General features: G+C 38.8%; 5 protein-coding genes across 6 annotated transcripts; 4 read left to right on the top strand and 1 right to left on the bottom strand.

The window, feature by feature from the left end:
• The first annotated feature begins 784 nt into the window (after positions 1-784).
• LOC137945040 (phytochrome-associated serine/threonine-protein phosphatase-like) lies at positions 785-6,927 on the top strand. The gene is made up of 10 exons (XM_068790914.1): positions 785-914; positions 3,432-3,578; positions 3,693-3,760; positions 3,965-4,022; positions 5,253-5,363; positions 5,461-5,511; positions 5,810-5,953; positions 6,038-6,133; positions 6,239-6,310; positions 6,542-6,927. The coding sequence occupies exons 1-10, from the start codon at positions 834-836 to the stop codon at positions 6,623-6,625; spliced, it is 912 nt and encodes a 303-aa protein (XP_068647015.1). The 5' UTR covers positions 785-833; the 3' UTR covers positions 6,626-6,927.
• A 75-nt stretch (positions 6,928-7,002) lies between these two features.
• LOC137945042 (uncharacterized) lies at positions 7,003-9,066 on the top strand. Of its 2 annotated transcripts, none has more exons than XM_068790916.1 (5): positions 7,003-7,557; positions 7,889-8,031; positions 8,139-8,323; positions 8,560-8,661; positions 8,751-9,066. In XM_068790916.1, the coding sequence occupies exons 1-5, from the start codon at positions 7,327-7,329 to the stop codon at positions 8,903-8,905; spliced, it is 816 nt and encodes a 271-aa protein (XP_068647017.1). In that variant the 5' UTR covers positions 7,003-7,326; the 3' UTR covers positions 8,906-9,066. The 2 variants fall into 2 exon arrangements, with proteins under 2 accessions (XP_068647017.1, XP_068647016.1); XM_068790915.1 differs by having other exon boundaries at positions 8,548-8,661.
• Positions 9,067-9,135: 69 nt separating this feature from the next.
• Positions 9,136-12,578, bottom strand: LOC137945039 (pentatricopeptide repeat-containing protein At5g38730). The gene is made up of 4 exons (XM_068790913.1): positions 11,276-12,578; positions 10,132-10,668; positions 9,935-10,053; positions 9,136-9,319 (listed from the first exon to the last, which is right to left on the bottom strand). The coding sequence occupies exons 1-2, from the start codon at positions 12,576-12,578 to the stop codon at positions 10,199-10,201; spliced, it is 1,773 nt and encodes a 590-aa protein (XP_068647014.1). The 3' UTR covers positions 9,136-9,319; positions 9,935-10,053; positions 10,132-10,198.
• A 525-nt stretch (positions 12,579-13,103) lies between these two features.
• Positions 13,104-16,457, top strand: LOC137944102 (alcohol dehydrogenase-like 6). Its single transcript, XM_068789627.1, has 9 exons — positions 13,104-13,168; positions 13,286-13,422; positions 13,550-13,919; positions 14,263-14,345; positions 14,464-14,539; positions 14,630-14,694; positions 15,237-15,332; positions 15,421-15,582; positions 15,801-16,457. Exons 1-9 carry the CDS (start codon positions 13,129-13,131, stop codon positions 15,915-15,917), a joined length of 1,146 nt encoding a protein of 381 aa, XP_068645728.1. The 5' UTR covers positions 13,104-13,128; the 3' UTR covers positions 15,918-16,457.
• Positions 16,458-18,155: 1,698 nt separating this feature from the next.
• Positions 18,156-19,010, top strand: LOC137945012 (NDR1/HIN1-like protein 6). The gene has a single exon (XM_068790872.1). It carries the CDS (start codon positions 18,156-18,158, stop codon positions 18,915-18,917), a length of 762 nt encoding a protein of 253 aa, XP_068646973.1. The 3' UTR covers positions 18,918-19,010.
• The last annotated feature ends 1,452 nt before the right edge of the window (positions 19,011-20,462 follow it).

Below are 20,462 nucleotides of genomic sequence, written 5' to 3'. Positions count from 1 at the left end.
AAAGCTTGGCCTCCGACTTCTCCTCGTCTCTCTATCATTCTCTTTTACCTATTTGTAATTGAGGGTTTGCCCATTCAGTTTAATATTTTTCTACATTAATCAGTTTTAGGCACGGCTAATACATGATATTTGGCATTATGATGTATTAGTTAACAAAAATTACCTACACAAAGTTCTTATAACTTTAATTAACCATATAAAATGAGATGATTCATTTGTAATTTATTTTCATCAGATGATAATTCATGCTCTCAATATCACCACCCAACTATGAACATATGAACATAGGGTATATCACATTTAAATCAAAATGACATAGAAACTTATGATTATTTTTTTGATAAATTATATTAATTATTTAAATAAATGAAATATATAACCTCGAGGGAATTTTTATTTGAAGTAAAAAAACAAAATTTGAACCTGATCAAATTAATAAGATTTAATATTTTTATTTTTATTTTTGATAAATGCTAACATATAAAATGATAAAAAAAAAAAAAGAGTAAAGGAGGCTAATTAACAAATTTGAAAAGCCTGACGGTTACAAGTTTGACTGTTATACCCTTGTTCCCAAGTGTAGTACTCGGCAAACTTTCAAAAAGGTGAGCATGAATATTGATTATCCCTTCAGATTTTAATTCATTGGGCGTCTTTCCATGTTTTTCCACCATAGAGAAGTGGGCCCATACAGCCGCCCGGACTCGTGTACATTTCTGACCATCTTGTCCCTCTCCTCCACCTTTATTTAACTCATTCTGCCTCTCTTTTTCTTTTCAAAATCCCCTCGCTCTTTGTCTCTGTCGCTGAATCGCTCCTTCTGCAGCGTAGCCATGGATCTAGATCTCTGGTTATCCAAGGTTAAAGAAGGTCAGCATTTGATGGAAGACGAGCTTCAGCTTCTCTGCGAATATGTAAGCTATGAATTCGTCTTCCTAGGTCACCCCATTTCGTTTCTCTCTATTTTTTTTCTTTTCTAACTGTAGGGCAGGATGTGATGACTCTTTTTTCTGTATACGAAGAATTTAATTTCAGTTTTTCATGTCCTGTCTTCTATTTCACTGCTTTCACTCTTTCGTCATCATGCAGATTTCTCTATTATTTGTTATTTCCTAATTTTCGATTACATGGGTGTATTGTATCGAAGATTTCTCAATATTTGTTGACTTCATTCATTTTTTGAAGGTTTTGTGCACGGTTGGAATGGTGCGGAGTTAATGATCTTAATTAGTACTTTCTTACAATTTTTTTGTATTTCCCATTTGCACTGGACGGCCTTTGTGTGCTTCAAGCCACCGAAGCAGTTGGGCGTAAACGAGATACTTCATTTGGTATATTTTTGCGTTCATTGTAGTCAGACACTTAAAGGGTGCAGAATCCTAAATCTCTGTGATCCCGCGCATGGATGACTGTTCCTCTGCCATGACCTTGCTTTATCTGTTCATTTAAGACCATTAATGTGTGTATTATGTTCCGTACACGTCTGCTAGAGTAGAGTTCTATTCAAATAACTTTGCCTTGGACTTACTCTTTTGCTCGTTCTACTATTTTCACTGCTATGCATATTTGAGGAATAAAAGAAGAGAATAAAACCTGCTGGTCACATATTCTCATGGATGTTATTCTGTATTTGGAATTTGTTGTCTCATGCAGTTTCTGACATTTTTGTTTGAGTATAGTCGCATTAATATCATTCAAAAGAAATGTTGTCACCTTAATTATTCAAGGAAAGAGAAAAACTAGGCATGGATATCCATTTTCCATTGCAAAGAAGATGTGCAGGATGTCTATTAGAAGCGATCATGTTGGAGTCTTTCTTCCATAACTTATTCTGATCATATTTCTCTTACTATTAAGACTTTGGTACATATGTGGGTGCTAGTATCTGCACCATGTCATCCTAGGGATGAGTGGTTATAAGTTTTTCTTCAAGCTCGTTGTGTTTAAACAACTTCTTGAGAAATGAATATGTGTGGCAATTTCTTCATTCATATGAACTATGATTTTTTTATTGTGACTGGTATTTCACCTCCTTTTTTCAGTAAAGAAGTAGTTTCCATTCAAGTCAGCTTGGATTAGTTTACTAGTGGTTGCAGCATGCCAAGCTCAACTGGGTTAAGTCTAGATTGAATCGAATTCGTGGAGCAGCTCTACATGCTTCTCGTGTGTCTCACAAATTTGGAGTCAAGCATAAACAAAGAGATTCTCATCTCTGTGTTACCTCCTATTACATGGGAGTCTTTTCATAATTGAATTTTCTCTCTCTTATATGTCAACATAGTTTTGTCATATAGAAAAGGAGATTTTTTATTAGTCAAGTTCGCTTCTTGATGTGTGTATTCAGTACGTTCCAGTTTCAAGCACAATTAAAGTTGGAATTGTGTCCAGTAGGCTCAAAACCAACATTGAACTTTTGTTGCATCTTACAGCATGAGTCAAGGATCACATAGTTGAAGGTTTTGATGAAAATAATTATTTATTTTTTGAATGGTGATGATAATAACAATGATAGCTATTCTTCAGAGCAATTAGATTAGGAGCCTCCAATGTCCTTGTTGGTGTGGAGACTTCTAGGATGATTGGATCACATAAGAAGATGTTATGCCACGGTAGTGGTTCTATCTGCAGCACTTGTGAGAGTAAACACTGAAAAAGGTGAAGGAAAAATTTGTGAGAACAGCTGTATAGATCAGTTATATTTTATGGAGCAGAACATTAGGAATTGAATTTTTAGTAATTAGAGAAAGTTAGAATGCCAAATATTAAAATATTTGAGGTTAGTAAGCGGTTGGTGCAGTTTTTTTTCCTTTTTGAAATGGTGGAGTACTTTTATTACTTGTAAAATTTAGCACAAATACAGAAGATTGAGGCGAGAATGGGTCACCAATGAACAAAGAGGGTCTGGAGCACTTTGGCGAGAATATCTGAGATATTATTCACATCCTAGAGTTATGATACAACTAAAGAAGTAATTAAAATGAATCTACTAGAAAAAACCTAGGAGTAACTCTCTAGATGACAAATTAGAAAAAGGGTGGATTAGGCATGATTTTGAAGATGCGCTAGAGCAACAGTGACAAAGGGTCTGGGAGATGTTAGCGGATGGATCTATGAGAAAGGGAGCAGGGATGAATACAATAAATGGTACTGTGGGGGTGGGGGGGGGTTGGTGAAAGATGGATGACATAGCAATGAGTAATGATGGAAATTTTTTAGGGGGAATGACTGGTCTTTTGGGAAAGTAATTTTATCTTTTGATTGCCACTGTATGATTGTTAGTCAGTAAAATTGTTGATGTTGATATTTATTTTCATGTGTGAGACTTGGATTTTTTTTATTCTTTATTTTCAGAAAATGGAGACTTGGATTTACTTTGTTTATTTGCATTTTCTACTTTATTTCTCAGGTGAATTTTTTACTTTATTTTTCAGGTGAAGGAGATTCTCATTGAGGAGTCAAATGTTCAACCTGTGAATAGTCCAGTTACTGTTTGTGGTGATATCCATGGGCAGTTTCATGATCTAATGAAACTATTCCAGACTGGTGGCCATGTACCAGAGACCAACTACATATTCATGGTATTTGTTTTTTCTTCTTTAACTGTATGCTTGTGTTTTTTGTCAACCACATCTTGCTTGTTAGTGTCGTACTATTTTCCATGCTATAATTTAGCGTTATGCAAATCATTCCAGGGTGATTTTGTTGACCGCGGGTACAACAGTCTGGAAGTTTTCACAATTCTTTTGCTGCTTAAAGCAAGGTATGTCCTAGTAAAAATATTACTCCTGGTAAAGTTTGCTACCTAATGCATAAAGGGTTATTCTTCTTTTTCTTTTATTAGTTGCAAAACAGAAAAGCATATTTCTTTTATTCTATTGCGTTTCAATCTATCAATTACATTCTTTTCCATTGGTATTTCGAGGACTTAATGTTTATAATTGCACTTGTTTCTCTCTGCTTTCAGATATCCTGCAAATATAACTCTTTTGCGAGGAAACCATGAAAGCAGGCAACTAACTCAGGTAGGTAGACATATCACTGCGTCATTTTATAGATAATGTTAGTGTTGTATTCATGAATCATGCAACTTTCGTGAGTATATCATGTGTTGATGTTTGTCCGTAACTGCATTATTTACATGTGCTCTCTTTGCCAATGAGTTACAGCTTTACAGCTTTGTACAAGCCTTATGTGCCACTGTGTTATTATGTTTATTTAAATCAACTTCTTATGTTTTCTTCTGCAAGTGATTGAACTATTCTTTCTTTTTTTTTTTTTTAAGGAAAAAAAGGAATGTGCATGTAGCAAATACTTCTTTTGCAGAAAGTCTCTGTTTTTTTGGAATTTATTTACTTGTATCTTTGAATCCCTTGCTCATCTTTTTTTTTTTAGCTTCTTTTAGTAGTTTCTTCTGCAGCTCGAATTCCATAAATATATGTAACTTCATTGCACATGAACTGAATATGCATGTTAAATCTTGTTCACCTGCATGTTATTTCACAGAAATATGAGCTATTCATCTATGCCTGCCTGAACTAATTGCGGAAGTGCTAAACATAATCATTCATGTATCGAAAAAATGCACATACATTCAATTTAAAGTCCATTTTCCTGACATTCATTATTCAGTTAGTGAATTGTGAAAGTCATCATAGAAATGCCATTTTCAAAAAAAGAAAAAAAAAAGAGATCATAGAATTTTTTTAGTACTTTTCTGTTTTGATCTCTTTCGCCTTTGGCAGCCCTCTGTGGTCTTGTTCCTCTGGTATAATCTTACTCCTCACTGACTTCACAACGAAAAAAGGAAAAGGAAACTTTCTTGGTCACATTGTGTCTAAAAATCTCAATCTGCAAACGATTGCCTCTAGCCTGTCTTGAAGGGATTTTCTATTGAAAATATGGAGGAAGAGGAGTGTGTAGCAAAGGTGTTCTATGGGACTATTAAAAAAGTTAGATTGTTAGACAGATAATAGAACATAATACAGTCAATAGTGTCTGTCTTATCTGTTGCATGATATATGTTCTCTGGTCAGTCTGCTCAAACTACGGTCTCTTCTTATGTGTGACTGTACTAGGCTTTTGCACTGGTGGTTTGTATTTTCATCATGTATTGTATGTGAGCATCTGAGCTTTTGAAAATTATTCCCCTCATACATCAAGATATTTGAAAAACTTAGAGGTGCCATCCATAATTTAGTTTACCAAAATATTTTCTGTAACCTGATTATGTTAAGTACTGCACACGTTTTCAGGTGTATGGTTTTTATGATGAGTGCCAGAGGAAGTATGGAAATGCCAATGCATGGCGGTACTGCACTGACGTTTTTGACTATCTCACTCTCTCCGCAATTATTGATGGAACGGTATGATATTTCAGTGCCTTCTTCTCAGGGTTTAGTTTGTCCACATTATCACCTGAGTTTATATGGTTCATTCTCTTATTTTGTATATGACACTCAGGTGCTTTGTGTCCATGGTGGCCTTTCTCCTGATATCCGAACAGTTGATCAGGTTTGTAGATTCTCAGTTTGGTCTATGCATTCAACTGATAATTTTAGACTTTACAAAGTTGATCCAAATATTTTGGCCAGTCCATCAACTGTCATGAAAATTTTCCAGATCTTTAGATCGTAGATTCAAGTCTTATATTACTTCGGTTCTCCAACTCTGCAAATTTCACACAAACATAGATTTCCGATTGAAAGTGTTATGATGCCATTTTCCACCACAAGCGAAAGAAAACTGCATCTGTAATGTCATGAAATCATCTTATGTATGCTTATGTTCTGGCTCTTGATATTTTCGGCAGATGAGGGTCATTGAACGAAATTGTGAGATCCCTCACGAAGGGCCCTTTTGTGATCTTATGTGGAGTGACCCTGAAGAGATTGAAACATGGGCAGTTAGTCCGCGGGGTGCAGGTTGGCTGTTTGGTTCTCGAGTTACATCAGAGGTAACCTCAAGTTTTATTTACTGCTCGTATGAAATTATCTGTTCTTTGAATTTTAAGATTTCGGCTAATTTTGTGTTTTTGCAGTTCAATCATATAAACAATCTGGATCTAGTTTGTCGTGCTCACCAGCTTGTGCAAGAAGGTCTCAAGTACATGTTCCAAGACAAAGGCCTCGTAACTGTATGTTTTTCCATTAAACTATTTATTTATCCACAAAAAAATCTTTTATATTTATGTTAGTGCCAGATCGATTATGATGGATGGTTTTGCCTACTGTTTCTGCAGGTATGGTCAGCACCAAACTACTGCTATCGATGTGGAAACGTTGCCTCTATATTGAGCTTTAATGAGAACATGGTGAGTATTAATTATCTGGGTAGCTCTGTCTTCTCTTTCAGGTCATGTGCTTGCATACACCACAGATATATGTAAACAAACATGATGTATTTAGCTGTTCATTATGTATTGCTTGAGGATTAGTCATTTTTTACAGCTTCTGACAGGTTGAGCAATGATTAGAACATGGGTGGGTTTTGCCGCATAATTTCCCATTGAACTGTAGTCATAGTTGTTATTTTGCCATTGCAGGAGAGGGAGGTAAAATTTTTCACAGAAACCGAAGAGAACAACCAAATGAGAGGGCCCAGGACAGGGGTCCCATACTTCTTGTAGGCATTTTGTTGTTGCCTGGCTTGTCCACATGTAAAGTGTACGGTAAGCGTTTGACGATTTGTCGACTTAGAGAGCTAAAGGAAACCACGAAATAAGCTTGGATCCTCGAGGGCGTCGACAATTGCAGGAGGCAGCTGATGTTTTTATTTTTACCGGCAGAGCTGGTCCTACCCAAAGATTACATAGTCGTGTATTGTATAATATTATGATTCTTGATCCATTGATGTCATTGATTATTCTGACTTTTGTTTCTTATAGACCTTTCTATCTGGATGCTGTAGATTAAGAACTCTTGACTGCAATCCTTGCCCGGCGTTGTCTAGTTGGAGAAAAGAAAGTTCATTCCCTGGTTGGTCTCACCGTTTCATAGATTCCAACAAAAAACAGAAAAGAAACTTATGAACAAGTGCATAAGAGAACTCTTAATGAGCTCTTGCTTTGATTTAATTTCTATCCAACGGAGGACTTCCGGCCACTCTGGCTGCAAGGAGATCTTATTTATAAAAAAACAACAACTCCAAGTTGATAAATCAAGGAGGGAGAAGAATTTTTAGTTTCCTTTCGACCGCCACATTATGTATGCAAAAGACTGTACAACCCACGATTTCATTATATGAATGACAGACAGCTGACGGCGGGAAGCGAAACTTTTTGGGGTTTGGAGAGTGAAAAAAACTCAGGTTGGATTACGTTCGGCTTGGATGGCGGAAACAGAGAGCGAAGCAGCGGAGGCAGTCGATGCGCTGATCATTGGGTCGTTCTTTAAACCTGTCCGGCCGGTGAAGGACGCGGCGGAGGAGATTCTGCTCTTGTGGGCGATTCAGCAGCCAATAGTTCATAAGCACAACTCTTTCGTAATCCATTCCTCTCTGCGTCTTCAACTCGATGCGTGTGGCCGCCAGCTCACCATCTTCCAGTCTCCCTCTTCCATGGTATATATAAATTTTCGAATCTCCTTTCATTTCTTTACGGTATCCGGTTTGTTAATTTGCTTGAGAGTTGTTATTAGTCTGCTCATCGATTAGAAACTACCTTTTTTTTTTTTTTTGTGAGAGAGACTAGTTTCCGCTCGTTTAGATTTGGGGGAACACTGGAGCATTTCAACTATAGCAGGATCTGAATTGTCGTATAAATTTTCAGCTGTCTTCTTGTCGCAAGAAAATGGACTGAATCGGCTCTTGTAGTTTCACAGTAACTGTAGGCTCTGATTTTCTCCTCCTCATGGCCCCTTTTCGTGGTTGTTTATTTTTGTCTGGAGAACAGAGTACACCTGGGGTAACTGGAGCGGTGATGTGGGACAGTGGAGTTGTTCTGGCGAAGTTCCTTGAGCATGCTGTCGAAACCGGGATGCTTCTCCTTCGAGGGAAGAAGGTTGTCGAACTTGGAGCAGGCTGTGGATTGGTCGGGTGCGGTACATATAATCTCTTCATTTAATTTGGTTTCTCTATGTTTACTGATCATAGTCTGCATGTTATTGGACTAAATTTATTTATTGGCGATGTACTTTTTTCAGATGCATTGCTGCTCTTCTGGGTGCTCAAGTTATTCTAACTGATTTGCCTGATCGGCTGAAACTTCTGAAGAAGAACGTCGAGGCCAATGTGGAACAAGGATATGCACCTGGTTCGGCAACTGTGGCTGAACTCGAGTGGGGTGATGATCCTGACTGCAAGTTGACGGAACCTATGCCTGACTTTGGTATGATTCCTGGTAACCACCATTATTGACTTGTGGAAGAGAATAATGCATATATAGGATGGTTTGATCTCTGCATGCTGCATTCACAGTCATCTTCGTTAAGTTGGGTTCTAAAACTTGCAATTGCAGAGTTCTTTTATATTCTTTTAATCTCATAGACACCCTATATGGAGTTTTCCTTCGTGTTGGAACTGGTACTTGACTCATATACGAATGTGCTCTAGTTCTTGGATCAGATGTTATCTACAGTGAAGGGGCAGTAACAGATCTCTTGGCCACCCTGCAGCAACTTTCCAGCATCCACACAACTATATTTTTGGCTGGAGAACTAAGAAATGGTAAATGCAGTCATATTTAATTCTTAAGTACCTGTAATCTATTTTTTTGCAGCTAACATGAAGAAACTTAAGAGTTACTTCTCTGGCAGATGTTGTGCTTGAATACTTTTTGGAGTTGGCACTGCAAGATTTTGAAGTTGGGCATGTTGATCAAACATTTTGGCATCCAGACTATTGCAGTCATCGAGTAGCCATCTTTGTTTTGGTAAAGAAACATCCGAGTTTGAAGTCCAGCAAAGGCTAAGTACTGATCATTTTGGTTTTGGGAATTTGTCGGTTTGTTCACAAATTGGATCAAGCTCTTCCATATGTCAGGATTTTTAATTGAAACTATCAACATGTAATATCTTATAGGTGTCCAAGTTCCAGTTTTCATCTGATTAATACAAGATTTTGCTTGTCATTCATCTGAAGAAGAGGTAGAAAAGTGCTTTGACTTCCTGAGTTGGCATGGCCTAAGCATGGTTTTTCCAAGTTAAACATCCATTATACACTCATTGGCAGGAAAAAGGGACCTTGCTGATCCACTCATAGCAGATGGAATGTATAACACGTTGAACCAGGGGTCATTTGATCATTTTGTAGACAGTTGCAGTCTGTACCGCCAAGTATGTGTACTCTTCCAGAAGAAAATGTACTTGGAAATTAGGCAGAGAACCTATTGAGTTGAGCTCAAAATTAGCACAAATTTGAAACAACTGAGAATCTTAAATCCAATGAAATAATGTGTTCTCAGAGAGATTAATGTGTATAAAGGTAAAAAATATTCTTCTGATGATTCGATCAGTCAAGAGATCTTTCGTTGTGATGCATGAGAAATTTCATGCTTTGGTTTGGATGCAGATGTTTAAGCACACAATTCATAAAGAAAAATGCTGAAATATACCTTACATTTGCTATAAAAAAATATAAATATATTAATCTCTTTAGTTTGAAAAAACAGAGCCAGCATATAATTCTGGATAGGACGAAATATTGTCAATTACCAGCTCTGAAGATGATGCCGATGATTAAACAAAGCATCAATTAGCACTTGGAAGTGAGACAAAAGAGATCTGACATTAGCTGATAATGACAAAAAAACAAATAAATAATGCAAAGACATCTGAGATAAATTGCATATGTCAATGATCAAATAGTGCTTGAGATTTTCAAATAGGAGGTTTCAAACGAGGTAGAGCAGCAGAGACTGGTTGGGAGTGCTGAACATGGTAAACAATCTAGTTTCAATAACAAGGCAAATGCTTAACTGGCAAACATCAACATAAATTACCTTAACAGTATCTCTTAATGACCTTTCATGCTTTACTGTTGCCATTTATCCACATTGAAATTTTAGGGAAAACTCTAGGTGTCAGTGTACTAAGAGTTGATCATGTGCTCCATCTTCACCTGCAGAATGGAAACTGTTAAAAAGGTCGTAACCAGTTCTGAAACTGATGTCTACCTGGCAAGAGGGGTGTGTCTTACCCTTGCAAATCAAGCGCTCATATCGACAGGCCCCATTTATGCTGAAGTGTCTATGAAAAAAAAATAATCAACAACTTCGCGGTGACTGCTCCATCAACTTGTACAGATTCTTAGTGATCAAACCTTTTTTAAAGATTTGATCCCAAAAAATGTCTTGCATCCAACTGACATTGCCAAAAGAAGCATTGAGGCAACTATAAATCTTGGGAGTTATTCTTAGGTGGTTCTTAGCCATTTCGTCTAGCAATTCTGATGCCATGGCTGACTTGCCAGCAGCAAAGTAAGCATAAATCAAGTTGCTATAAACAAGAGCATCGCCTGACACATTCATTGCTTTCATGTAACTGAACATCTTTTCTGCATAGTCAATCATTCCTCTCTTGCAAAGTCTTCGTATTAGTGACCTACAAACAGAAATATCTACACAATGTCCTCTTTTTGTGAGTTCATCAGGTATTTTGAGAACTGCTTCTGGGTTGTTCTCTTTGCAATACCCATCGACAATCCATGAATAGATGGCATAACTTGGAGGTAGTCCTACATTAATTTTTAAACCAAAAACAATTAAGCCCTTACCATAACATGTCAAATAATAAAAAATAGATAAAACTAGTGATGGTATAACTAAACTGCCTCCATTAAAATCTCTACTTGAATGGTCTGTTGCCCTTAAGACTGGTCAAATGAATTTCTACAGAATGAATTGACCATATATGGAAATGGTCCAAGAAGTGTTGTGACTCAAAAAGTTCTTGGATATCCAATCAAAGCCTCAAGATTATGGTTCAATTTTGTAAGTTTATAATTGAACCAGAGAACTGATGGCTGCAAGTTCATGCTGAACAAGGAAATTTGGTGGCTGCTTTTAGCCAAAGATAATGTTTCTAGAACATTATAGCTACTTAAATTGCAACTTCAGTGTGCCTACTCACATTCCAGGACATGGTCTACATGGGTGGAGTTTCTGCTAGAAGGAACTCATACAGTTGCCAGACTAATAAAAAAAAATCAGATAAGACTACATATAACGTGATATACAAATGAGCAGAAAACAGAGCATTTCTTTCTTATGGAAGTTTAGTTATCATGTCATTCTGCCAAGGAATAGTAGATCTATAACTACACAAAAAGTCAGGGTAAGTACCTGTGTCAAGCATCTCAAAGAGGACTTCTTTAGCCTTGTTTAGATCTTGAACCTTGCAAAACCCATGAATCAAGGCCTTGTAAGTAAACTGGTCAAGGACTAATCCTGCTTCCACCATCTTGGTCCTAACTGTCCATGCAAATCCCATATCCCCTCTTTTGCAGTAAGCATTAATCAAAGTGTTACAAGTGATATTGTCAGGTTCAACCTTCCTTTCACTCATTTCATTCAAAAGGTCATTAGCCACTCTCATCTTCCCTTCTTCACAGAACTTACGAATAATAGCGTTATACGTGGCGACTGCAGGGTGTAGCCCTTTCACTTCCATTTCATCCCGAAGTCTTAATGCTTCATTGATGTCATTGACTCGACAGTAGCCATCAATTAGAGTGGTATAAGTCACTTGGTTGGGAGCCACACCCTTGAGTTCCTTGAAAAGTCTTGAAGCTTCTCTCATTCTACCTTCTCTACAATACCCATAAATGAGTGAGTTGTAAGTTATTAAGTCTGGATTGATACCTTTTCTTTCCATTTCTTCCTGAATGGCCAAGGCTTCATAATGCATGCTTTTCTTGCAGAGTAGAGAGATCAAGGTGTTGTAAGTGTAGAGATCAGGATGAATACCCTTCTCTTCCATTTCATTAAACAAGTCCTGTGCTTTCTCTGCATCCCCTGACTTGTAGCAAGCATGCATCATGACGTTAAAAATATGGACGTTTGCAACCATTCCAATGCGAAGCATTTCGTTATAAACTTTCCAAGCCATGAACGTAAGTTTGGCCTTCGCAAGAGCGTTCAGAAGGGCACTGCAAGCATGTAAATCAGGCGTTAACCGTCTAGCTTTCATTTGCTCAAATATCTGAACTGCATCATTTATCATCTTTGAACGAACATAGACGACCACCAACCAACTTAGAATCTGTGAATTTGGAATGGGCTCGTCATGACTGTTGAGAAGTGTACTTAAAACTGAGGGCGATGAGAGAAAGTCCTTGAAAGTGATCCTTTCCAGCAATTTCTGCGCTGATTTGAACTGCCTGTGCTTGGTGAGGAGATGAACCATGGTCCAGTGAGTTTGTAGAGAGTTTTGAAAATGAGGAAGGGATTGTAACCATCTAAAGAACGACAGAGAAAGGAAGCAACCGCTGAATGAAATTTCTATCAAAATGCGGTCTACTGCGGAAGACGTCAATCTCGAAATAGCATGGGACTTTGATAACTGTACCCAATTACCCTTGAGAACAATTGCACAGACACTCTGAACTAATCGCGTCTCAACCTTTCTGGGAAGTGAGTTTGCCATGTAGCACGAAACTCTTTTCTTTCTCTCTGAAAGAGCAATGCCAGCAAAGATACTAAAAACAAGAATAATATTGGCACTATTTGTTGACCAAATCCAATAAAGTTTTATCAGGAATTAAGTCCAAATCCGAAGCCGAAAGCCACTTCACTTTCAATTACCACCCTGAAGCAAAGCACTCGGACGAATGCTTCACGGACCCTTCACGATTTCAATCACATAGCGTAAGTCCTCATAACTGCCGCACTGCCGGACAGCAGTCAGCAAGACGCAGAAAAGAAGTTGAAGCGGCACTCATGAAGTTGAGTTGCATAATTTCACCTGTAATACGTTTGACTGTGAAAACACGCTGTAAAAGATTGCAGTTTATTTCTTTATCAGAGGAAGCCATGGGACTTGATATGATGTAAATTATTCAATTTCAGAGCTAGTTTAACTTTTTTAACAGTGTTTGGTGTCACCTACCACCACCAACGCTTACCACTCCACCTCAACTCCGACTACAAAATGTCTCGCCATGTTCTTGGCAAATTTCCACTTTCTATCAGGCAACATGTCTTCTACAGGAGAGCCTTGTGTCATCTCTTACAAAGGTAATCTATATTCCTGCAATCATTTGCTTCTCCGTCGCACTTCTTTGTACATATGGTTTTCGTTTCCCTCGACCTACTATTCTGATTGTGCGTCGTCCTGTTTAATTTTTGTCGCAGCTGCTGTTGCTTGGGGACCTGGAGAGACCCTAGTGCTGGAAGAAGTGGAGGTTGATCCTCCCAAAGCAATGGAAATTCGTATAAAGGTCGTTTGTACCTCTCTCTGTCGCAGCGACGTCACTCAGTGGGAATCAAAGGTATGGATGATTCCTTTTTTCCAGCTCCATCTTGTAGCGTAATTGACCCACTGTACTGACTTTATTGCCTCACTTCCTTATCTTTATATCCTGTTAAAATTACTCTTGTTGTCTACTGCGTTTTCAGGCGCAAGCTCATCTCTTTCCCAGAATATTTGGGCATGAAGCCTCAGGGATCGTTGAGAGCGTTGGAGAAGGCGTAAACGAATTTCGAGTTGGAGACCATGTATTAACATTGTTCACGGGCCAATGCACCGAATGCCGACATTGTGTTTCTGGTAAGAGTAATATGTGCCAGACACTGGGACTGGAAAGGAAGGGTGTGATGCACAGTGACCAGAAGACTCGCTTCTCAATCAAAGGGAAACCCATTTACCATTACTGTGCGGTATCAAGCTTCAGTGAATATACTGTAGTACACTCTGGGTGTGCTGTTAAAGTTAACCCAACTGCTCCAATGGAGAAAATATGTCTGCTAAGTTGTGGAGTTGCTGCAGGTACTCTCTCTACTTCTACTACTTTTTTTTTTTTTTTTTTTTGTGGTAAGCTTTGTTACTTGTGTTATAGTGGCCTGAATTTGCTCGTCTCTTGTATCCTGAAATTGTCTTCCATTGGGTATCATCAACTAGGAAAGTTCGTCTTTCTTCATTTGGTGATAAGGTTCTTTATAACCTTCTCCAATTCAATTCAAGTACAAATATGAAAGTCAATTTTAAGTAGATCAATTTTGTTGACACATGTTGTTTTGTGGTTGTAATACACTCAACAGTTCAGACATGTCCTTTAACTTCTTTGGTATTGGATCCAGTATGAAATTATAGCTCTGATTTTTGTCACTAGGCCTTGGTGCAGCCTGGAATGTTGCTGACATTTCCAAAGGATCAACTGTGGCCATTTTTGGTCTTGGAACTGTTGGACTTTCTGTAAGTTTGAAACCCTAGAAATAATCAAGTCTTCCAAGTAGTATCTTTTCACTATATAAGTATTTTCTGCATTTAAAGTTGCTGTTGCTTGAGATGTTGTGGTGTGGTGTATCGGTAGGTTGCTCAAGGTGCCAAACTAAGGGAAGCAGCTCAGATAATTGGAGTGGACAATAACCCATTGAAGTTTGAAAAAGGTAAACTGTAATTCAGCCACCAAATCCAGAATTGATTATTTGACCATTTTAAGATTTCTGTATTATTGATTACCTTCTTTCTCAATGTAGGAAAGGCTTTTGGAATAACTGAATTTATAAATCCTAATGACTGTGGTGGTGAACCTATTCAGCAGGTTTTTCATTTTCTCTCAACCCTGTGACATAGAAATTAGTCATTATTTGAATCTCTCTCTCTCTCTCTCTCTCTCTCTCTCTGTTTTCCCAGCATCAAAGTAACAATTGGGTACCATAACGGAGTTCAGTGGCCGGTGGAAAAAATCTGTGGAAGATGAAACATTTGAGACCAACTATAACTTGGCTATTATATGATATAACCTCTGTCCTTAAATGTTTTGCTCTCAAACTCAAAATTATTTTTGCATTCACAAATAGAGGCTAAATGAACCTTTGTTACAAATGATGCCTACAGTTTCAGTTACTAAGGAGGAAAGAATTTATTGAATTGAAGAGTATACAAGCAATGTAGGATGACTACACTAGATTGGGCTCTCCAGACATGTTAATTGGGAGATGAATTGAAATAGGAACAACAAAAAACTGAAGTTGGAGTCATCAAGCTAAAAGCATTTTGTGCCTAGAAAAGTTTTTGCAACCAAAACAATTGATAAAAATTCCAAAAAACTTACTTGAACATATCATTTCTTAAAATTTTCAGGTCATAAAACGTATCACTGGTGGGGGTGCAGATTATTGTTTTGAATGTATTGGTGATACTGAAATGGTCTCAACCGCTTTGCAGTCATGTTCTGATGTAAGTCTCCTTGTCTTTAGTTCATTATCTCAATCACACTACTTGTAATCTAGCTCTGGCATAATCCTTTTGTTCTATGGTTGCTTAGGGTTGGGGTGTAACAGTCACTCTTGGCGTACCGAAGGCTAAACCTGAGATCTCAGCACATTATGCATTGCTCCTGTCAGGAAGAACCCTGAGAGGTTCTCTATATGGAGGCTGGAAACCTAAATCTGAGGTGCCTTTGTTGGTTGATATGTATTTAAGGAAGGTAGAATTACACTTTTCTTTTTTTACATTTCTTAAATGAAGTTCTTGGTTCTCCCATTGAAGTACTTTCAGTTAAGTGGGTGGTAATGGGATGATCAAAAACTAAAAACTGAAAAGTTTAGTGAGTTCTTGAAACCCTTTGTATAGCAGGGGACAATTGTCCTTTTCCCTTGCTATATGTAGACTCTCTTATCAGAGCTAATTGTAGACATTGTTCAGGAACTCCAAATAGATGAGCTTGTTACGCACAACCTGCCATTTGAGGATATCAACAAGGCCTTCAACCTAATGCAAGAAGGGAAATGTTTGCGATGTGTGATCCATATGCCCTACTGAAACTGAGATTCTCTCTTGATCCTGTAACCAACAGCAGCTTTGACTGGAACGCGAGAATTGATCTAGATCATAGAGTATTACATGGTGAAGCTGAGCATCTGTTTGTTTGCTTTTGTTTTGTTGTTTTTGCTTGTAAAAGGCGGATGACCTCAGAGATTGAAGGTGAGAATCTAAGACCCTCGGACTTACCCGAATGGATCAAAGACAATCTACATTGTCTCATTATCGGTATAGTTGGTGCTGCTATTACCCACAAAAGATTTTTGTTTCGTCTGTACAATTTGGTGCGAGCTGCTGCAGCCTGAGAACTGGAGAGACCCCTGGCGGGAAGAGGTTGGGGTTGAATCCTTCCTACTCCCAAGCAACGGAATACTTCACCTCAAAGCCGTTGTGCCTAAACTGCCACTTATTCGGCGGAGAATGAAACTAGTATCTGTAGCTCTTCCCACTGTTACAAGATCTTCAATGGAAACGTTGACTTCAGCGAGTTACGATGAAGTTCAACGTGGAAGACAATCATAAAGCAGTCTTACGATTTTAAACGAGAAATGATGAACATTTCCTTGTTGCCAGTGGTCGGAATTTGCAGCGACGAAGATGGAAACGAAAATTGCGGTCGAAAACGAGAGAACTAGCCGATATATCAGGCGGATATTACTTTTCTTCGATCGTATTCAGAGCTAGATGCGACAGAATTCAACGCGAAAGATTAAATTGAGAAGATTTCCAGTTGCAGGTGGTCGGAGTCATGCCGTGGAGAAGTCGGAAGCGAAAGTTGCGGTCGGGAAACGGAGGAAAATAAAAACAAAACAAAAGAAACGACCGATACATCGGCCGATATCAGTTACGTTACATATGAGTCCGATACGATTTACCCAGACATATCGCCGAAAAATCGCGTCCGAGTTTACTCATATCGGCCATAACAAGAATATTATCGGGCGATACGAACATGAACATTATATAACGGTATATCGGCCGGTACAAAGGCGACGTAACGGCATCACAAGGGGAATTCCGCTACGTAATACTGAGTAAAATTGCCGAGTCATAACCGCGTTGACCTGGTCTACAATGAGGCATGAGTGGGCTCGGTTAGAAGTGGAATCGGATCGCCTGCCAGAGAAGGCCGAGATCTACTACCCACGTGAACCGAGTGACCGAGTCATATTTTGTTTCTTTTTCCTTTATTTGAGTTTTTGAGCTCTATAACAGGGCACCGACCGGCGACCACAACTGACACAGGCAGCACCGCAGCGTTGGCTTCAGGATTGCCGTGTCTGCGAACCTTCTCATGCCCTCCGGTTGGTCACCGGCACCTCCGACAGATTCCCGAAAACGATAACTCGTGTGAAGGCTCTTTGATTCTACTGTTCAAACCTCTGCTTTCTCGCAACGGCGTAGCAGTAACTCCCATTTCTGAAAACGACAAGAAGAGCCCCCGGCCCTAAACCAATTCAGACCGACTGCAGAACTGAATGGGAGCTTGAGATGAGAACAGCTGAACTAACAACAATTAATTTGTCTTCATTCCCCAAATGGGCCTTTGAAAAAGAGTAAAATAACCAGAATTAAAATAGAATCGTTCAAAACACAGACGCGTCTTCTTCGGACTGAAAATTACTTTTTCTTGACTTGCTAAAGTCTTTGATTTTGGTCCACTGAAGATCTCTTTTCAGTTTAGTAAATGATGGCTTAGGTAAGATATCTTCTGCTTCTCGATTATGATCTAAGCATGTGATCCATCTTCTCTTCTTCCCAAGCCACATTTGCCATATTTAAGCTTTCATTAAACGCGTGAACACCGAAGCTTCTCAAAAACGTTAGGCTGCGGCACAAAGTCAAAAGAACTGGGGAAGAAAAAGAAGCAGTTTTCTGGCATTTCGTCAGCCGTTTTTTTTTTCCTTTTCTGAAACTTAAGGTTCCTTTTCTTGGAGATAATAAAGACTTTGGAAACGTGATTATTGTCCATGAAGTCACAGTCACATCAGAGAGAAACAAAAATATTCACTGTTTCTTCGACTAAACAACCTAAATTTTTTGATTAGGTGAGGAAGGTGAGTCTTCATGACCTGCAGAAGTATTATATCGCCTCCACACTCAACCAATGTCTGTACTATTTAAAGATTGGTAGAGATGATCCAACTCTTTGCAAGTAACGAAAGCTCCGCCCAGATTGTTAAGCAGTTCCAGTGCATGCAAGAAAAAAACTCAGCCCCTCAGTTTTAAAACTCTCCCATGGCGGATCACCAGAAGAAAATCCACCCAGTAGACGTGGAAGCGCCGAGCGCACCGTTGGCGCCCCGTGAATCGTTTCGGTCGGATAAGGGTGATCCAGTCGCAGCCGCTGAAGAACAGCATCCCCTTCCGCTTCGAAGGACAATCCCAGTTTCTCAATCGAAGCTGCCGAAGAAGAGAAGCTGCTGTTGCCGGTTCTTTTGCTGGACAGTCTCCGTCTTCCTCATCCTCCTCGTCCTCATTGCTGCTACTGGAGGGATCCTTTACCTCGTTTTCCGCCCAAAGCTGCCCAAATACTCTGTCGATCGCCTCAGGATATCCGACTTCCAAGTCAACACCGACATGAGCGTCTACGCTCGGTTCGACGTCACCGTCACCGCAAGGAACCCGAACAAGAAGATTGGGATTTACTACGAGAAGGGAAGCAACCTCAGTGTCTGGTACACCGATAACAATCTCTGCAGCGGAACTCTACCCAAGTTCTACCAGGGCCACCGCAACACCACTGTCCTCAACGTGACCTTGACGGGTCAGACGCAGATTGGCAGCACCTTGTGGACGGCCATGCAGCAGCAACAGCAGACGGGGAGGATTCCTTTGGAATTCAAAGGAGAGGTGCCTGTGAGGGTAAAGTTTGGGAGATTGAAGCTGATGAAAGTGAGGTTCTTGGTGAGCTGCAGCTTGGTGGTCGATAGCTTGAGCGCTAATAATCTGATCCGGATTACGACAAGCAGCTGTGGATTCAATAAGTTGAAGCTTTGATTTTTTTGGTTGGTTTCTCCTTTAGTTTTTTCTGCATTTATACATATCTTCACTCCAGTTTTACACGTTATCTGTAGCATGTTGTATGTTCATAGTGAGACAAGTAAATGGTGCTCCGATTCTCAATAAGATTTAATGAATCAAACTAAAACTTTGGTCTTAATTGACAAGTTAACTCAAATTAATAGGAAAATTGAGTCATAAACGAGTTTTCACTAGACTCACCCAGTTTTAGAAACTCGGTGTAAAACTCAGATAATCTTGGTTTACTTATGTTCTGTTTGGAACCCTGTAGAAAAAAAAAAAGAATTTGAAAGGTGGGTGGTTGATCTACTCCACCTTTCTATAAATAGAGAACCCAACCTTTGGGAGAATTTTTGGAGTGAAGAAAATTGTTAAAAGGGTTTTTTACCAAATTACCCATTTTTAAAAACTTATTTCGATAAATGACATCACTTTGAACTTATTTTGAAAAATACTAAACTTTGATTGGTCCATTGTACATGTGTACAGTCAAAGGTGACACATAAGCTTTAACTGATTACGTGTTGCCATGTCTTCAATAACGCGTGAGTAGATAGACACATTGACTGCCACATCACTATTCCAACATGTCATCTGCTAGATAAGATGCCACATCATCTTGCACCACGTAAGCCCTCATCGCTTCTTATTTTTTTCCTTCTCTCTCTCCCCGCTTGATCTTTCTCCTCTCCTCCCCACTCCTCTCGCCGTGCCAGCTGCCACCACTCCCCTGCTACTGCCTTTCCCTACTGCTGTCACCTCTCCCCACTGCTCCCATGTTGCTGTCGCTCGGCCTTGATACCCCCCTCTCAACCGCCCTCTCTCATTTCTCACTGTTCTTCTCCATTCCCCACTGTTCATTCTCTCACCGCTCCTTTCTCCAATCTGAAGTTTATCATTTCATCTCCTCGCCGCCCCCTCTCTCAAAACCGAACTCTATAATTTCCTCTTAGCGCCCCCTCTCTTAATACCCTATCATTTCACTCTCTCACCGCCCCTTCTCTCAAAACCGAAGCCCGAATTTGAATTTCAGAAGCAGATTTAGAAGGGTGATTTTTTAGGGTTTTTGTTAATTGAATCTAATTACTGTGTTTAATAATAATGTTGATTTAAATTTAGGTGTTTAATTACTGTATTATTTTTTTTGTGATTTACTGTTTAATTTTTTATTTTATGTTAATGAAATTTCTGTCAATTGCAGATAAATTAAAATTATTGTAAAGTTTAATTGAAACTTGATTGAATTTCCCTCTCCGTATTTATTAATTTTTTGTATTTTAGTTTATGGATTCCTATGCCATTGAATGTTGTATTTTCTGAAGTTGCTAGTTTAATTTAGTTTAATTTTCTTATTTATGAAGTTGCAATTTACTCTATTGAGATAAGATTTGCAGGATTTTTAGTTGCTAGTTGTTGTTAAATAAATTTGAAGTGTCATGGAATGATCATGCCATGTGGTGAGGAGATTTGGGTGTTATAAATATCTACCACATGGTTTTTTTTTTTTTAATGATTTCTTGT

The sequence above is a fragment of the Aristolochia californica genome, unplaced genomic scaffold (assembly GCF_029961685.1).
Source record: "Aristolochia californica isolate CCGP_79_NKW_82.1479 unplaced genomic scaffold, dmAriCali1.0.hap1 SCAF_11, whole genome shotgun sequence".
Classification (NCBI taxonomy): Eukaryota; Viridiplantae; Streptophyta; class Magnoliopsida; order Piperales; family Aristolochiaceae; genus Aristolochia; species Aristolochia californica.
This window is presented reverse-complemented; position numbering and strand designations above follow the sequence as displayed.